Below are 16315 nucleotides of genomic sequence, written 5' to 3' on the forward strand. Positions count from 1 at the left end.
ATGTACGAATACATAACTGCATGATGATACTACAGTAATGTGTAAATACAAGGTTAAAAAAACACTATTATATTGCTGTTAATAAATGTTGCAGTTTTACAGAATATCAGCAGAGCTTCATGCAAATCACAGCAGTGCTGAATTTCAGTACAACAGCAAACACTCTCATTAAACTTCTCCATGCTGCTCATTTTTCTAATAATTTACAGTGTTTTAAGAAGTGAGTTCGGGAATGAGTTTACAAAGTTTATATAAGTTGATTTCAGTTGATGAAAACCTAATATTAAAACTAACTACCTGAGACTCAGAGCATTTCAAACTTATCAAATAAATGTATTTCAAAATGTTTCACCTGTCCTGCATCAGTGAAACCGATAAACTCTCTAAGCTCACTCATGTTGCACATCATCAGTGGTAAATGTTGGATTAAACTGCAGAGAATAACTTCAAAGTCAGGCTCATGCCACAAAGCCTGACAGCTGGAGGACAGATCTCCAGAGTTTTCACATAAAATATTGTTTTCAACTGTGAGAATCTAAAAGCATGACTTTTGCTGAAGGGTGCTAGTTGTAATCTTTTTTAATCAAAAATGCTATTTAACATATATGTGAGGCTGTCAAAATTAGACATTCAATTTTTACTCAAATACTCATCTGATTTCTCTCATCTTGCTTTTACCAACATGTTTTTGTGAGGAAAAAAAAAGAAAAAGTTCGAAATATCGATTTAACACAGCAGCCTACTCTTCATCAGGAGCTTTAAGCTTTAACTCATGTCCAAATGTCCAAAGTACAAGAGCACTGAGACACCAGTGATCCTGGGTGAGTGGTCTCCGAACAGGGTCCCTGCAGGTGCCTTGCACAGCGACCTGCCCTTTGAAGCGGACGGACTAATCACATTACGCACCATTTGTCTTCCCTCAGTGAAGAGTTACCGCTTTGCACATGAGAGGGAGAGAGGATGACCCCCTGCCATGGCGCCCACGGGCGTCTCCGCGCTGCGCCGCGCCGCTGTCCCCTGTGCGCCCCCGGTATTGATCTGCTGCTGCGCTTCTGTAACCATTTTCAATAGGTGATTTTGGAAGAAAAAGTAAATGAAAAAAAAGTTTTTCATTACTGTATTTTTATCATTTAAAATGCATTTTGACAAAAGCCATCTCTGTATTTTACCTGTATTGTGAGTGAACTTTTTAATAGGATGAGAGAGATGCCCTGCGCTTTTATGGACGCACCAGTGCAAACAATGAATCCTTATTAGGGAAATTAGATTAGCAAAGTCCGCAGGAGTGAGAGATTGGGCAGGCAAATCTCTATGATTGTGATTGGTTGCTACCATTGCATCCATTTGTATTGACAAAATGCGCGCAGTGCCATAAACGGACCTTTGCGCAAATGACTGATCCATTATTGGCTCACGGTAGATCACGCAAGTCTCAGCCAAAACACTTTAGATCTATAAACGCTACACCTTGCGATAAAATACTATGTTGTTCTTCTTCAACACTGCTGGATAATTGCATTGAAGAGTAAAATGTTGAAGTAAACACTGACCAGACCCACCATCCAACCCCAATATGCTTTTCTTTCTTTCTTTTTTTTTTTTTTTTGGCTCTTGTTGGAAAACCCAAGGGGAACACCCATACCCAAACCTGAATTCAAACCAGGGGCATTCCTGCTGCCACCAGGGGAGAGCTCTCACCACTACACCTCTCAGATCTGGTATAAATGTTTGACAGCTGAAAATCATGATGCCATCTGCAACATATTTACAAAGAAATGAACTTGGCTCACAGAACTGACAAGAATAATTAACTAAACAGCTGAAAAGTTTAATTGCTTAGCTTAATGGTCTAAATATTAAAGATAAAACAGTTGCATCCTTCAGTTTAACCACTTCCTGGCACTCTGGAGCACTTTATCTGCTCTTTGAGGCTGTTCTGCTTCAGGGGGTTTTCTGCCGGGACATGAGTGTGTTGGGGACTGGTGGAGAGGGACGAAAGAGTTAATCGGGGGAGGGCGCCTGCACAGGGGCGTTTAGTATAAAACCACCTCAGGAGCGCACAACAAGAACAGCGTGTGTGACTGGAGCTGTAGTCTGATATGGTTTGACTTTCTTCCTCCGGCGGGACCCTCCAGATACGCACGCCAGCCCGAGCCTCCGTTTCCCCGGGCCCGCAAACCCACACCAGCAATGGATGAATACTGTTTTTGAAGCAGATTGAACTCCGCCGTGAAGCCTGAACCAGGGGGGAAATCTATTTTTATCTACCTGTACTGCTTTTTCCCCCCCCACCGGACAATAACGCGCCGGGACGCACAGAATGTGGACAAAGGCAGAAATGCGTAAAAGCGGCTGAAGTGGACGTGAAGAAACGTGCGGCGTGGGGGGCTGCGAATGTGGCGGGGACACTTCGGGGGCAAGAGGGCTGCAACTTTCATGAGATTTGAAGATTTGAAGAGGGCGCAACAAGCGGAAAGTGTCAATGCTGCACGCTGGACCAGCCTGCAGAGTCCAGTGCGCTCCAGTACCTGCAGATCTGCCTTCATTTACACTCCACTTTAATCAGACTATTAAAAAAGAAACTCTTGAAGTGGATAAACATTTATTGGTATAATATTTTTTTTTTTCCAAAGGAGGGGGGAAAAGTCAGCAAACTACATCAGCTTTTCTGATTGTCCGGTTTCCCCGCTCCGATCCGTTTCCCTTTCATTTTTTTGCAATTTTGATTCCCGAAGTGGCTCCGAAGTGGTGTTGCGGCTCCTCGTCCCCGGCGGATCCGGAGATCGGAGTCTCTGCACCGGGAGGAGGCGGAGTCGGAGCTCCGGTCACACCGCAGGCTCCCAAGAGCGGGCGCGTCAAAAGGATGGTGCGGCTTGCGGCGGAGCTGCTGCTTCTCCTCGGACTCCTTCTCCTCACCTTGCACATCACCGTGCTGCGCAGCAACCCGCTGCCCCAAGGGAATGTATCTGTGAGCCTGGATCAGGACGCGGCGCTAACAGAGGTGAGTCAGGAAGCCGCGTCTGGAAACGTGATACCGTCCCAGATATGATATCTGATGGGGGTTTCATCTAGTCACAGATGGGTTTGATAAAACGCTCACATGAGCCCAGGTATAATGGAGCATCCACGCCCCGAGGGGGTTCCTGTGAGTCTGTGGAGATTGACGCACGGATGGAGTCTCCCTGAGGTCTCCCCAGGGAGCTGCAGGAGCCAGAAAGGGCACAGGAGATGAGGCAGGGTCAGAGATCAGCCCCCCACCACAAGGCACACACCTCCCTATTGTCTGGAGTTAAATGGTGCCCACAGGCACTCCTCTGTCATCAGGGGCTCATCACTGTCACCCCGGCCTTCATTCGATAAGGCGGCGGGGTCAGAGCTGAACCCCCTCCATCACTAGCCCCATTCCCAGAGCATGTCCGCAGAGGAGAGGGACATGATAACCATGTCTTCAATGCTTCCTCAATATGTTTTTATCTGATCCTGCATCTTTCTCCTAGAAGCCCAAATGATCCGATCACAGAGCGATGGGCAGCAGTGTCAGTTTTGGGCGACAGCTTTCGCCATGGTTCGTGTTTCACTCATGATTGTGCCTCCACAAAGATTCACAGGAGAGACATTTCTCAACTTGACACCACTTAAAGGCACTTTTAATGGTTTAACTGCTCATTTTAACGTCGGCATAAAGAGCACCGGCTCCAGCCGAGCCCCAAATCCTGCCCCGGGGGTTCAGATGGGTCTGGTATCAACAGGCCTTTTTTTTTGTTTCCAAGAGTGTAAAGCATCCTTCAGCTGCTTTTTGAAGTATATTTAGCATGCTACTGAAATGCTTCTTCTCCCAGTGATAAATGGGTATTTATGCCCGGTGGAAAGGCGTGCCTGTGTAAATGCTTTATCAGGGCTCGTGAGAGATGAATGGAATGAATGTTTTACTCCATCAGAGGATGGCGAGGAGCAATTTCTCTTATCTCGACTATCACTGCCAGCACTCTAGCCCGACCTGCGTATATGCAGCAGCAGGCCTGTGTTTGGTTGGATATTAGGCCACGCAAAGCTGAAGAAATATTCCAGGAATTTATTGAATATTTGTCACCCGGCCAAATGCTGGATGGGATGAGCAGGATGAGGAACGGCAGGGAGTTTCTCAAAGGAATCAGAGTGAAGAAGTACTGAACACATGCCTCCTGTTCCAACTCTGACATCCTTTTTGTCAATAACTCAAATTTACATGAGGATTCTGGCCCGGGACAGAGCCAAAGACAGGTCTTGAATAGTTTTTTTTTTTTTTTTTTCTTTTGCTCATGAATGCTCTGAAGATGTGCATTTACGCTTCACTAACCCTTCACTGAAGACGGTGAAGTCATCTTTCAGCTGTGCTTGTCACGGGCCAGAGGCTGTATTCTCATCCCAAGGTGTCATATTAAAGAAAAAAAAAAAAAAAGCCTTTCAGGGGAACACAAATGACAGGATGCAGCTCTGTGCACCTGAAGTGGGCAGAGAGCAGTCACTGGTGCAAGCTTCGTTATCATCGCCGGGCCAGGAGGGCAGAGTCAGCCACTGTGGCAGTGTAATGAAATATTTAACGGTAGCACACAACAGAACTGGCCGCACTTTATAGTTTTGAATAGTGTTTTTTTTACTCCCGAACGTATTTACATGTCATCTTTTCCCCGCATGGCATGAATCCCCTCAGTTTCTAAGGGTAAATAAACATTTACCTTCGGTATAAGCCTTGTGACAGGCAAGGGATGATTTTTCTCTCCCACCTACATGATTGTAGCGCTGAAAAGCATCTGGCACAATGTGGACTGCCTTCATTTCCTGCCAGCCTCCCCGGGGGGAAGGACCCCTGAGTTGCTCCCAATTGAAAATAGAGTCATGCCCCTTTAAGCAGCCCTCACAAAGTGAGAAAAGGGGGAAGCGGGAAAAGAAGAAGAGATACTGTGAGGGGGGGGGGGGTGGCTTGTGTTCATTCATGGCTTTTGGTTGGGGGTTTGGCGGGGCAGAGGGGGTGCAGCAGGGTGACACCCTGGGAGGCCCCAGATGAACCGAGGACGGGTGTGTCACTTCTGATCTCCAAATTATAACGGGTTTCCTGTTGGGGAGAATCTCCGATGAGTTCCGGGGGATTGTAGTGAAGGAGTGTGGAGTCAAAGGGAAACACAGCCTGGGGTTCCCCCAAGCACACTTCAGTGTGTGGACAGGGGGAGACGAGGACTCGAACCCGCAACTTTCCAATTGGGAATCAACCGCTGTACCAACTGAACCACAGCACTGTGCATTGAAACTGTATGTGTAAATAAGTGAATCATGAAAAGTATGTTGCAACTGAGGCTGAAATGGTAAAATCCCCACCGAAGTAAAGTTGATTTACTAAAGTCCATATAATACGTAACGTAAATGGTCTCTGATTTAATTTCCAACTCTCGTGTTTCTCCACCCAATTGTCGTTGAAAATCGGATCAAAACCAAAAACAGATACAGTCAGAAACTTCAAAACATCTTATATGGCTTCCAGATTAAAATGTAGGTTTAGTGAAATTCCAGGGTTTGCGGGGTAAAGCCGCTTGGATTTCTGCATCTGACAAGTGATTTCATTTTCCTACGTTAATCGCTCACATCATATTTAGGATTATGTACAGCGCCAGATATGAGTTTGATGTATCTACAGCTGGAAAATCAGTTTCTGGTCTGTTGGCATCAAACTGAGTGCACACAGACAGCTTTCACTGATTTCAACTAAGGGTTATAAGCAGTAACCCTTAGTTGCACTCAAGCAGATTTTTATCTGTACTTTATTCAAGCTATTATATTTCCTCTTTCAGGTGATTTGAGCTCATTCATAAAAGTATTTAAACATTGCCTGGACTGACTCAGCTTGTAAGATGTGCAGCTTTTACAGGTGACAGAAAACACATGTCAAAATGCTCACTGTCAGTTTATAGTGACCTTAACAGCAAGGATAATGAACCAACCAGGTGCAGAAGCTAATGAAAATATCCTCCGTGAAGGATTTCAGCTCACACTCGAATCACAGGACTCTCTGAAGATTTGGAAACCTGTAGATTCTCATCTCTCCTGATCTGTGCTGTACATAAGTTACATTAAAGTCGCTTGGTGTTATTAACACATGACAACCCCCCAAAAAAGACTTTTTGTACTTTATGTGGATTCTGAACATTTCTGAATGAATTTTCGTTGGGAATGAAAATGCCTGCCTCATTATGTCTGCTTGTGGTGTCAAAAAGGCTCTTTTTTTGGTTTGGTTCAGTGACAAAAGTTGAAGAAAAAGAAGCGCAAACTGTTTTTTGAGACATATTTTACGTTGAGTGGATGCATGAAAGGCTGCTCAAAGATTAAAAGCTTTGTAATGGAGCAAGTCAACGCTGTAATGCCTTTCAATAAAAATTCAAAGCCTTAAGAAAATTACCATATGATATTCTACTTTTAAACACCCAACTGAAATGATTCAGTCAGACCAGTGAATGAGGGAATTCAGAGCTAAAACTTTTTTATTTCTGAGGATTTGTGCTTCAATTACCAAAGTTCTCATACATCCTTTTAATAAATGCACGTTTTGAGTTAAAGTAAAGGTTTGTATCGATGAGTTGAAGTTCAGATATTTGATCCTGAAAATGTTTAAATATGTCAGCAGGTATTGACAAGTGAATCCTAAAATATCTCAAACTGCGGTCATCAATTAAACACGTAATGCAATTTAGTCCACAGAAAATTCATTTGCAGACCGAGGAGAAAGCTGGTTTATTCCGTTAAATCCTAGTTTAACTCATCAGAGCTGCCGCTTCAGATAAACCACAGCAGCTGACTTTGTTTACAGATGTTTAAACCCGTTAGTGCTCTGCTGGGCTTTTCTCCCTCAGCGGAGTCTAATTACAGCCCGTCGGTGATATCTGTGGACTTGATACATGAAAGTCTGTTATCACAAAGTCTCAGTCCTTGTGATAGAAGCACCGAGGCTCCTGTGATGTTCCCATGAAGGGTTGATAACCGATACACAAACTGCTTTGTGAAGATGATGTTTTTTTTTTCAACCACTTTTCTCTCTGAGCCAAAAGACTTTTGCGGTTTTATCTGAAATCGCTTTTTCCCTCAATTTGTGTGATTTCCAACATAAATTATGATTAAAAACTCATCCACTTATCTACAGTAGAAATTCCTTTCTTCTTCTTATTCAGTGATAAAGCTCAGAGCCAAAAAAACTCTTTTTCTCACCAGCTGTGTAATCAGTTGCAATTATGGCCGCTTCAGAATTCTCTGAAGTCCGTCGTATTACCTCCATCTCGTCTTTAGCCGTTAATCAAGAAAAGTAAATAGATACACAAGTGTTTGTGTGCGACCTCTTGTCCCTCTGCCGTTGAACACCGGCTCCATGTACATTTATAACCCTGCCTCCCTCGCTGCGCGGCTCCATTTACAGCGTCTATACTGCCCCAGAGTGCACCTTGGCCGGACACAAACAGCTCCGCTGGGGGCTTTTATACCCGCCACAATGTGGCTGAGCTGACACTTTGTCTGTGACTGGTCACCGCAACCGTACAGCACCGCTGCCATATTCTCAGGCCCCGGGCCCGGCCGCCAAAACACTGGGGAGGAAAGAAATGGGACGTGAAAAAAGAAAACACGGAGCATGATTGATGGCTTTCTTTGATCTTATTTTCTGCCACCCCCAGAACGGATGATTGCTGACTACTTATGGCTGTCCAATTGAGGAATAATTGTTCCCTCCGTGAATACCTGATCGGGACATATGCCTCCACTGTCCTTGTGGGACGGATTTACAGCACCCCTGTCAGAAGACCGAATGTTTTTCTGTCTACAAGACGGCAGATGTAATTATTTTGCAATGTTTGCTTAGGTTTCTCTGTGTAGCCCCAGTGCAGGGAAACCATGTGTCTCGCACGGCTCTTTTTTTTTTTTTTTTTTTTTTTCCAGCCGGCACCACTACGTGCTATATATGTCCACACCATTTCGCTATGGTAAAGCAGCAGAGTAGTCTGTGTCAGTTAAAAACGGAAAAAAAAAAAAAATACACAGTCTGGCCGTGACACTGGTTTAAGATAGATTGTATTTTGGTGGGAGCAGACAGACGCACGGAACACAGCGAGATGTTTTGTCCCACAGTTTGGGAGACTCTGTGTTTTTGAGCACCGAGGGTCAAACACTCTGCTGCCTTGCAGGATTTATGGCAGAGGTCAAGGCCGCATGGACCTCTGTCAGCAGAGAGATCAGTCTAATTTTGCAGAGGGCGCACACTCTTGCTCATGCCTTGGAGTTTTAACATTCACCCAAAGTAAAGAGATTTAAGCATTTTTGTTTTGTTTCGAATTAACGGCACTTTTCTCTTTTCTCCTCAGCAGAATAACATAAATGCTAAAAGCAGCTCCTCCTCAAAGCTGGCTCATGAGGATCGGCGGTCTGGTCCAGAACACCGGCTGGGGCATCGGCCTGCAACGTTCCCCTGGCCGCAGGGCAGCAACGTCCACAGAGACAGCCCCGGCGCTTTCCTCCTAGATCTGCACAACTTTCCAGATCTCTCTAAAGCCGACATCAATGGACAGAATCCCAACATACAGGTGACCATGTGTGTCTCTGCACCTGCCGGCGCACTTTGAAGCTCTTTGCCCTCGTAAGACATGACTACTCAAGCACAGAAGACAGGAAGAGCAAACAGGAACTAATGAGAATAGTTTGGTGCACATCACTACCCCTTTTTTTCTCCCCTCGCTTCCTCCTTCCTACCCCCTGGTCACACTTCCTGGCTGGTAGTCAAGCTTAAGATAGACACTGGAGCCTCATGTCAATCATAATGACAGCTGAAAGGCAGACGCTAACCAGAAATTCCCCCGCTACCACTAACCCATGCGTTAGGAGGGCAGACGGCAGCTTATGGAAATGTGCGGCGAGCCCTCAGTGATGCAGATGGCTGAGTAACCGCTGCCATGTTTAAATCATCCTCCTGTCTAATCCGTAGAAAAGGGGGTCTCTCCATTTCTGAGGGCATCACTGCTAAATTTGAACATGAACAAAAGTGTATTAACATCTCAAGATGTGGGAAGAGAGCAAAGCAACCAATTGAGCGAGGGCGTGAGGGTGTGGGGAGAAGGGCAGGAGGCGGGTGGGACGGTGGGGGGTGGGGGGTGTCTTTGATCCTGGGATTCATCTGGCTTTCATGGTCTGGAGGAGGCTGAGTAGCCCTTTGAACTCTGTGTTTAGGTGGAGAGAGCCCGAGAGGTGGGAGGGTGACTGTGGGGCAGGGGTGGTGTTTCCCCCCCTCATCTGGAAAGCACATGTGTTTGGACAGAAGGCGGTGGGGTGGGGTGGGGTGGGGGGGTCGGGTGCAAGGCCAGGGGTATCAGACAGTGCCACTCCACTGCACCCGATCCAAGAGTGTCGACTTAAGCCCGCTCTCTCTTGACACAGGTGACCATTGAGGTCGTGGACGGGCTGGAGGGTCACGAGCCAGAGAAGGGCCTCCGCAAGGAGAGCAAGCCCAGCTGGGCTTCCCCCAACTGGAGGAACTGGTGGCCTCACACGTCTTCATCCACCTCCTCTTCCTCCACCCAGACGGAGGAGCAGGATCGCTCCTACGGGGGCAACGCCGAGGACAGCAACTTCCTCAGGCCACCGGCGGACTGGGACAGGAGGGGCAGCAAAGCTCAAACCGAATATGGTGAGAACGACAGGAGGGAGTGCGTGTGTTTGCGAGGAAATGAATGCACTTTGCAGAATATAGAGCCGTGTCCACACGCACTCATTTGAGCGCCGGTCCCCGACGATTTCCACAGATGGCCACGGCCTGATGTGGAATCTGTAATTTGCAGATTTGCTGATTTAAGCTGTCACCATAATAAGTGCAGTCATCCCAGGCAAGCCCTTGGGAGCCCCTGATTGAAGCCTTTAACACTCTTTTATGAGATGGATTCCTCTGTGTTGTGGAGCTAGCTACGTGACACTGTTTAAACGCCTCGCTACTTCAAAGTTTAGCAACAGGAATAGAGCCAGAAGTCCCGTTAAGGCTTCCTCACAATTCTCACAGCGCCCTCCAAAAGTAACCCCACAGATAAATCTGCTCTGAAAGAATTTACGCTCGCCGTCGTACTGTATGCGTGCGGACCGTGTTGCAGCATGCCCAAACCAACATGGTTGAACAGGAATGCGTGCGCTCTGGAAAATGTCATTTTATTCACATGCGCTATGGTGGTTAGAATGGAGAGTTTTTATTATATTTTTTTGTAAAACCAGAGCCTTATCACTTGTGGTCAGCCCTCATTTATCCCTTTTTTCATACCCCACTAATGGACAAGGAAATATTTTATCATCATTATGGTCTTGGTTTTAAGCCTAATAATCATAATTGTGGAAAGCCAGAGAAGGTCGCCCATCACGGGCCGGTGATAACACACGGAGCGCTCTCATCTGCGGTCTGAGCGCAGGTTATTATCAAGATTTTCTCAATTTTGCCTGAGCTACCACCAGCTTCCTAATATGCTCTTGGATTCGGGAGTGGCGCAATGGTAGATGGCTATCTGGCCTGTACTCATACAAATGCTTGTAATGAGGGGCAGATGGCAGTGGGGGGGTGTATAGGACAGGTTGGAGCCAAGCCAGAAATACTTCCATCCCAAAATGCCCACATTAATTCTTCTCATTGATGGAGTGCTGCTTTCAAGATGTGTGCGGCGCGGCAGCAGCTCCGGCAGCGGTGGTGTAGCAGCGAGGTGGTCGTTGAGACTTGAGTAACTGCCTCCATGTCTGCAGTGATGTACTCAGTTATGATTAGTGTTAAAGAGGATTTCTTGCCATTTCAAGTTCCATTTTCAAACCTATTCATCACAGATGGAGAACGATGAATGCTGCCATCGTTTTTAGGATGGTTAACCAGCAGAGGAAGAGGCTGTGTTTGTAATTGGCCTTCTGGTGGTAGATCTTTTTTAAAATTGTAAAAATACCATTTGGTTAATTCACAATTTTATCTTACTGTATATGATGGGGAATATGATTTAGACTTGTTGATTCACCAGATTTGTGTTTAGTTAGCTGTGTATGCACTTTCTTTTGTGACACTCACCAAAAAAAAAGGTTGTTTGACAGTAAGAACATGGTTCAAGGGTTAGGAATTGATCTAACTTTGGGCACTTAGTTTTCAGAAGGTTAAGTTTTAGCAAACATTAGCAGGGAGTCTGCATTGAGTTCTCTCATTTCCCTAATTTTTAGTAATGCTAACACTAACAACATGCCACTGGCTTCACAGCTGAGAATCCCTCTTCCTTTGTGTCTGATTTAAGACTACATTGATGGAGAAGGAGATTGGAGCAACTGGTCAGCCTGCAGTGTCACTTGTGGAAATGGCAACCAGAAGAGAACCAGGTCCTGTGGTTATGCCTGCACAGCCACCGAGTCCAGAACATGTGACATGCCCAACTGTCCAGGTAGGCAATTGTTTTACAGCAACAGGTGCAAATAAACTACATCAGTAAAGATAGCAATGATGGATATACATGCATGTCTTTTAAGCATGTGTGTTGATGCTTTTTGATCCTTTCGCTGTGCATTCATCTCCCTAAAGGTATTGAAGATGCCTTCAAGACAGCAGCGACTGAAGTGAGCCTGTTAGCCGGAACAGATGAGTTCAATGCCACAGAGCTCTTTGGTGTTGGTAAGAGTTCGTCTTTCTACAGACTATCCCTCATGTTCTCGTGCCATCAAAGGCAGTGTGTGCATCTGGCAGCAGTGCTCTTCTGCTCGGCATTCCTCCTGCTCCATGCGGTGCGCTCCATTACTGCGCAGGGAAGGAGCAGCACAGTCTGCCACTCCCCGGGTTCTCTGTGTCTGTCAGGACTTAATAAACTCAGTGAAGACACACCTTCATGTTACACCTTCTCACAGTTGTACTTTGTTGTGGAATGCCTATAACAGAGCTGTGGCCTTTAATAATGTCTTCATTTCTTCCAGACACGGACAGCTGCGAGCGGTGGATGAACTGCAAAAGCGATTTCTTGAAGAAGTACATGACCAAGGTGGCGAACGACCTCCCCAGCTGCCCCTGCTCCTACCCAACCGAGGTGGCCTACAGCACGGCGGACGTGCACGACCCCCTCACGCGCCGAGACTTCCGCTGGAAAGACGCCAGCGGGCCGAAGGAGAAGCTGGAGATCTACAAGCCCACGGCCCGTTACTGCATCCGGTCCATGCTGACCCTGGAGTCCACCACGCTGGCGGCGCAGCACTGCTGCTACGACGATGGCATGAAGCTCATCACGCGCGGCAAAGGCGCCGGCACGCCCAACCTCATCAGCACCGAGTTCTCGGCCGACCTGCACTACAAGGTGGACATTCTGCCCTGGATCATCTGCAAAGGAGACTGGAGCCGCTACAACCAGGCCAGGCCGCCCAACAACGGGCAGAAGTGTCCCGACAACCCTCAGGACGAGGACTACTACAAACAGTTTGAAGAGGCCAGGGAATTCTAGTCCGCCGCAGAGCGGAAAGAGAGAAACAACACTCTGCTTAACTATCCCGCTAAACCTCGAAAATGGCGCCGAAACTATTGTTATGCTCTTTAAGGTCATGTAACACGTGAACTTTTAGGCTCTGAGGAAAGACTTACTGCTCTTTTGAACCAAGAGGAATTAAAATCCAACAGAGTCACAACCCATGCTTGCTCACATGGAACTTTTACAACTTAATTCAAACCGGGCGCTGAAAGGTTGATTTTTTTTGTTTTGTTTTGTTTTGTTTTGTTTTGTTTTTTTCAACAGGCTTCTGTAATTTTGCCAGTAGTTTTCTTGCAAACTGTACCTGTTTGGTCACTAAAGGGAAAACTAACTTCAGTTTTTTAAAAAAGGGAAGTTTATATTCCAGAAATGTCCTTCAAGATAGTGTTTGCATAGATGCTTTATGTGCGAGTCTGAGTTTGCAGAGTTGTAAAATCCCTCAGGAAGGTTTCGAGGTGCCCAAATACAATTTGTCATTCACAGTATGCAGGTCTTCATGTAAGCTTGTGAGTATGTTTATTTAGCATGCACATTTTTCTAGAAAATGTCATTAATTTACCCCTGTAATTTAACTGTGTCCCCTGTGTCTCCGAGGCAGACCTTCATTGTACAAAGCCTGCATTATTTTTGTAAAGTATTTATTAAGTCGTAGCTGTGTCTGAGTTGGGTGTCTATGTCTGTGGTTCCTCATTCACACGTGGCTGAATGCTCATTTGAGATTTCCTCTCCGGCTCACCCTTTGCCACCAACGCGCATCTCCCTGTCTCAAGTTAGGATTAAACCGAAATAGAGCGTAAAGAATGTGTGAATTTTAAGTGTATGGAAAGATTTTTCAGATATAAATCTATAAATAAATCTTTTTTTTAAAGTGACCTAATGATGAGATGTTTAAAGAACTCATATGTATCGGTGTGTTCTTCACAGAGAAAGGTATGAAATGAAAGGCAAAATCAGCTGCTATTAATTTCCCCTCTTTTTGTTGGAGGGAAAGTTCATCTGCAGGGAAAGAAAAAGCATCTAATTTCATCAATTAAACTCCTCCAGCTGACTTAAGCCACCGCACAAGACTTCCATTAGTTCCATGCAGCGTGGCTCTCAGGCCAGGCCTTTTGATGGGATTGTGATATTTCTTCGGAGGGCGAGGAGAGTACGGCTCCTTTGAATACGACTCAAATTCTTTGTCTTTGGCATGTCTCCTCACATTCCTGAGTAATTTCTCAGTGTACACACACACACACACACACACACACACACACACACACTCTCTCTCTCTTTCTTTCTCTCTCTCACTCGCACACACTCAGTGCTGCGTGTCCGCGGCAGGGACCTCTGACCGTTCCCTCTCTCCGCTGAGTGCTGCAGTCATTGTCGCACAGAGAAAGCCATTCATGGTGCCCTCATTCCTGCAGTCCTGTGCGCGGCACAGCTGGCCGTGTAGCAGCGCCCGTCTGCATCGAGCGGCAGGCCCCGGCACGTCCCGCACCCCCGAGGCGCTCGCTGGCAACCGCCTGGCTGCCTCACTATTCATACAGAATTCCTCCACATGCGTCTGTCGCCCGGTTTATCCCAAACACAAACTTTTTTTTTTTTTTTTTTTTTAAATCACACAGGTATGTTCTTTTAAATTGTGGACGTGCTTCCCTCTCTGCAGCGTCAGATGAAGCCCGTTTCAAGCCTCCTGCTCCTCTCTCTTTAAGGCTAAGATTACAGTAAATGATGTGGATGGTTATCTCAGCAGAGCGTCTGCTGAACAGGCCGCGGAGATCAAAGCGAGGTGTTTCGCCTTTATTTTGAAACATTAGGGCCAAGCTTCAAATTGATGACATACCTCCACCAGCACCGCCTCAACCCCCGCCCCCCCCCCCCCCCCCCCCTCGGCCCAGTATCTCTCCTCCAGACAGGCTCCACGTGTCTCCGGAGCAGGCAATTACTCGTACACCTCCCTGACTTCTTCTTCTCTGGTTTCGTTTTCCCCTCCCACACAAAACACCAGCACAATTTGCACTGTGGTTCCTGTGCCAAGGTGCTGGTGTATGAGTGTGTGTGTGTGTGTGTGTGTGTGTGTGTGTGCAAATAGCTGATTTTTAAAGTCCACAGTTGTAATTGCTGTGGAAGTGCATGGGAGGAAGCTGTGCATAGAGAAGCCGTTGCGTTGACGTGAGGGCGTCAGTGAGAGGCCTCACTTCTGCGCTACTATTTCTAGGACTCTCTACTCTGGTTTGTTTCAAAGGACGCAAAGCACCATATTAGTGGTATATTGTCAAGGATCCGAAAGGGCTCATTAAGCATCACCAAGATATGATTGTTGGTATTCTGCCTCTATTTCTGTTATGAGAAGGAAATTTCGTCTCGCGTACTCAAACAGTTTTAGACCGAGCTTGACAGGGTTGGCTCTGGGACTTCTCAGTTTATCTCCACACAAGGGCGAACTGTGGGAATAAGGAGAGCAAAGAAGAATGAAGGAGTGGAAACTTGGATAAGCGACATGCAATAAATTAAAAGAAACTTCTCATTGGGCCTGAAAGAGTTCCCATAAATGGTGTTCAGGTGGTTTGTTGCCTTCCAGTAGGTAAATAACCAGAGTGCATGATGGCAATCAGGCATCTCTTTGTTTTGTGGTGTGTTGCAGATGTGGTAAGGCCATTTTTAGCCTCTCTCTCTCTCTCTCTCTCTCTCTCTTTCTTTCTCTCACTTTCTCTCACTGACTCCCTTGCTGCGCTGCTTTATTGGTGGTGTAGCACAATGCAGGAAGTGTCTGGGCCACAATACCGCAGGGCCCGAGCTGCACCGAGAGCCTAATTAAAAGCTTTTTCTTTCCTCCTCTAATCTGGAGGAATTGACCTGCACCAGGGGTTTGCTTGCTTACCTTGGACACCCCCCCCTTCTTCACCTCCAACCTTCACCCAGAATGCCCCCGCTGGGTGGGGTGTGTGTGGAGGGGTCACTGGTGCTCTTTCTCTCTCCGTGGTCTCACTCCTGTGGCAGAGCGGGTCACGGGGGAGGAGGTGGAGGAGGGAGTGGGGTTGTACAGCTGAACAAACAGGTCAAGTAGACATGAGGCATCTGAGCGGGCACGGCGTCGTCTCTCAGCCTCAGGACGTCGCGGAGATGCTGCTGTAGCCCGCATCTACCGCAGAGCGATGACAAAACAACGTCAAATACCACCGCGGCATGCGGAGAACAGTGTCTCATTAGAGGCACCTGTCCACATAACAGTGAAGCTGAAATGCAACTTTTTTCCCACTGAAATATGCACATAGCTGTGTTGTTTCAGTGTTGCGGTGGCAAAGCAGGTGATTAAATTTACTAAACTTAGATCTTAGGCGGAAGATCAATGTTTCGCTTGCCGAGGCTTCTCAAAAGAAAGAAATCTTCTCCCACGATATATGACCGAGTCCAGTTGACCTGAGTCTCTCGCTGAGGCTAATGTTTATAACTACTGGACATGTTTCATCTTTCCGCCAGCCGGACAGTTTAGAATTGACACTCCTCAAGCAAACAGGAGTTTAGTGAAACAGTAACTGTTCGGTCAAGTAATAATGTAAATGTGCACTGAGCAGGACAGAAACAGCTCTGCAGCTCTAAAATAGTTTCATGTGTGAAGGAAGAAATATGCTCACTGAAATTTTATTTAACTGCCTCGCGAGTTTCATTATAGTGATCATTAACATGTGTGACACTGCAAAAAAATGACGTGCTGCAGTACTTTAAAGTACATAATATGGAAATCAAATCTAGTCCTCATAAAAAGACAGAACAAATATGACTCAGTACTGAACTAAGCAAAGGAAATCAATGCAGGA

At 46.4% G+C, this 16315-nt stretch overlaps 1 protein-coding gene across 2 annotated transcripts; it reads left to right on the top strand.

Moving 5' to 3' along the window:
- Positions 1–2087: 2087 nt before the first annotated feature.
- On the top strand, positions 2088–13384 carry ism1 (isthmin 1). Of its 2 annotated transcripts, none has more exons than XM_030107340.1 (6): positions 2088–3001; positions 8373–8591; positions 9439–9688; positions 11304–11447; positions 11585–11674; positions 11971–13384. In XM_030107340.1, the coding sequence occupies exons 1-6, from the start codon at positions 2864–2866 to the stop codon at positions 12486–12488; spliced, it is 1359 nt and encodes a 452-aa protein (XP_029963200.1). In that variant the 5' UTR covers positions 2088–2863; the 3' UTR covers positions 12489–13384. The 2 variants fall into 2 exon arrangements, with proteins under 2 accessions (XP_029963200.1, XP_029963201.1); XM_030107341.1 differs by having other exon boundaries at positions 8376–8591.
- Positions 13385–16315: the final 2931 nt, after the last annotated feature.

Source organism: Salarias fasciatus, chromosome 13 (genome assembly GCF_902148845.1).
Source record: "Salarias fasciatus chromosome 13, fSalaFa1.1, whole genome shotgun sequence".
NCBI classification, from domain to species: domain Eukaryota; kingdom Metazoa; phylum Chordata; class Actinopteri; order Blenniiformes; family Blenniidae; genus Salarias; species Salarias fasciatus.

Excerpts from the sequence above, each read along its gene's own strand:
- ism1 (XM_030107340.1), top strand. The coding sequence starts at position 2,864 with ATGGTGCGGCTTGCGGCGGAGCTGCTGCTTCTCCTCGGACTCCTTCTC. Across the intron at positions 3,002-8,372 it reads AGGACGCGGCGCTAACAGAG|CAGAATAACATAAATGCTAA; the intron begins GTGAGTCAGGAA and ends TTTTCTCCTCAG. Across the intron at positions 11,448-11,584 it reads TGACATGCCCAACTGTCCAG|GTATTGAAGATGCCTTCAAG; the intron begins GTAGGCAATTGT and ends ATCTCCCTAAAG.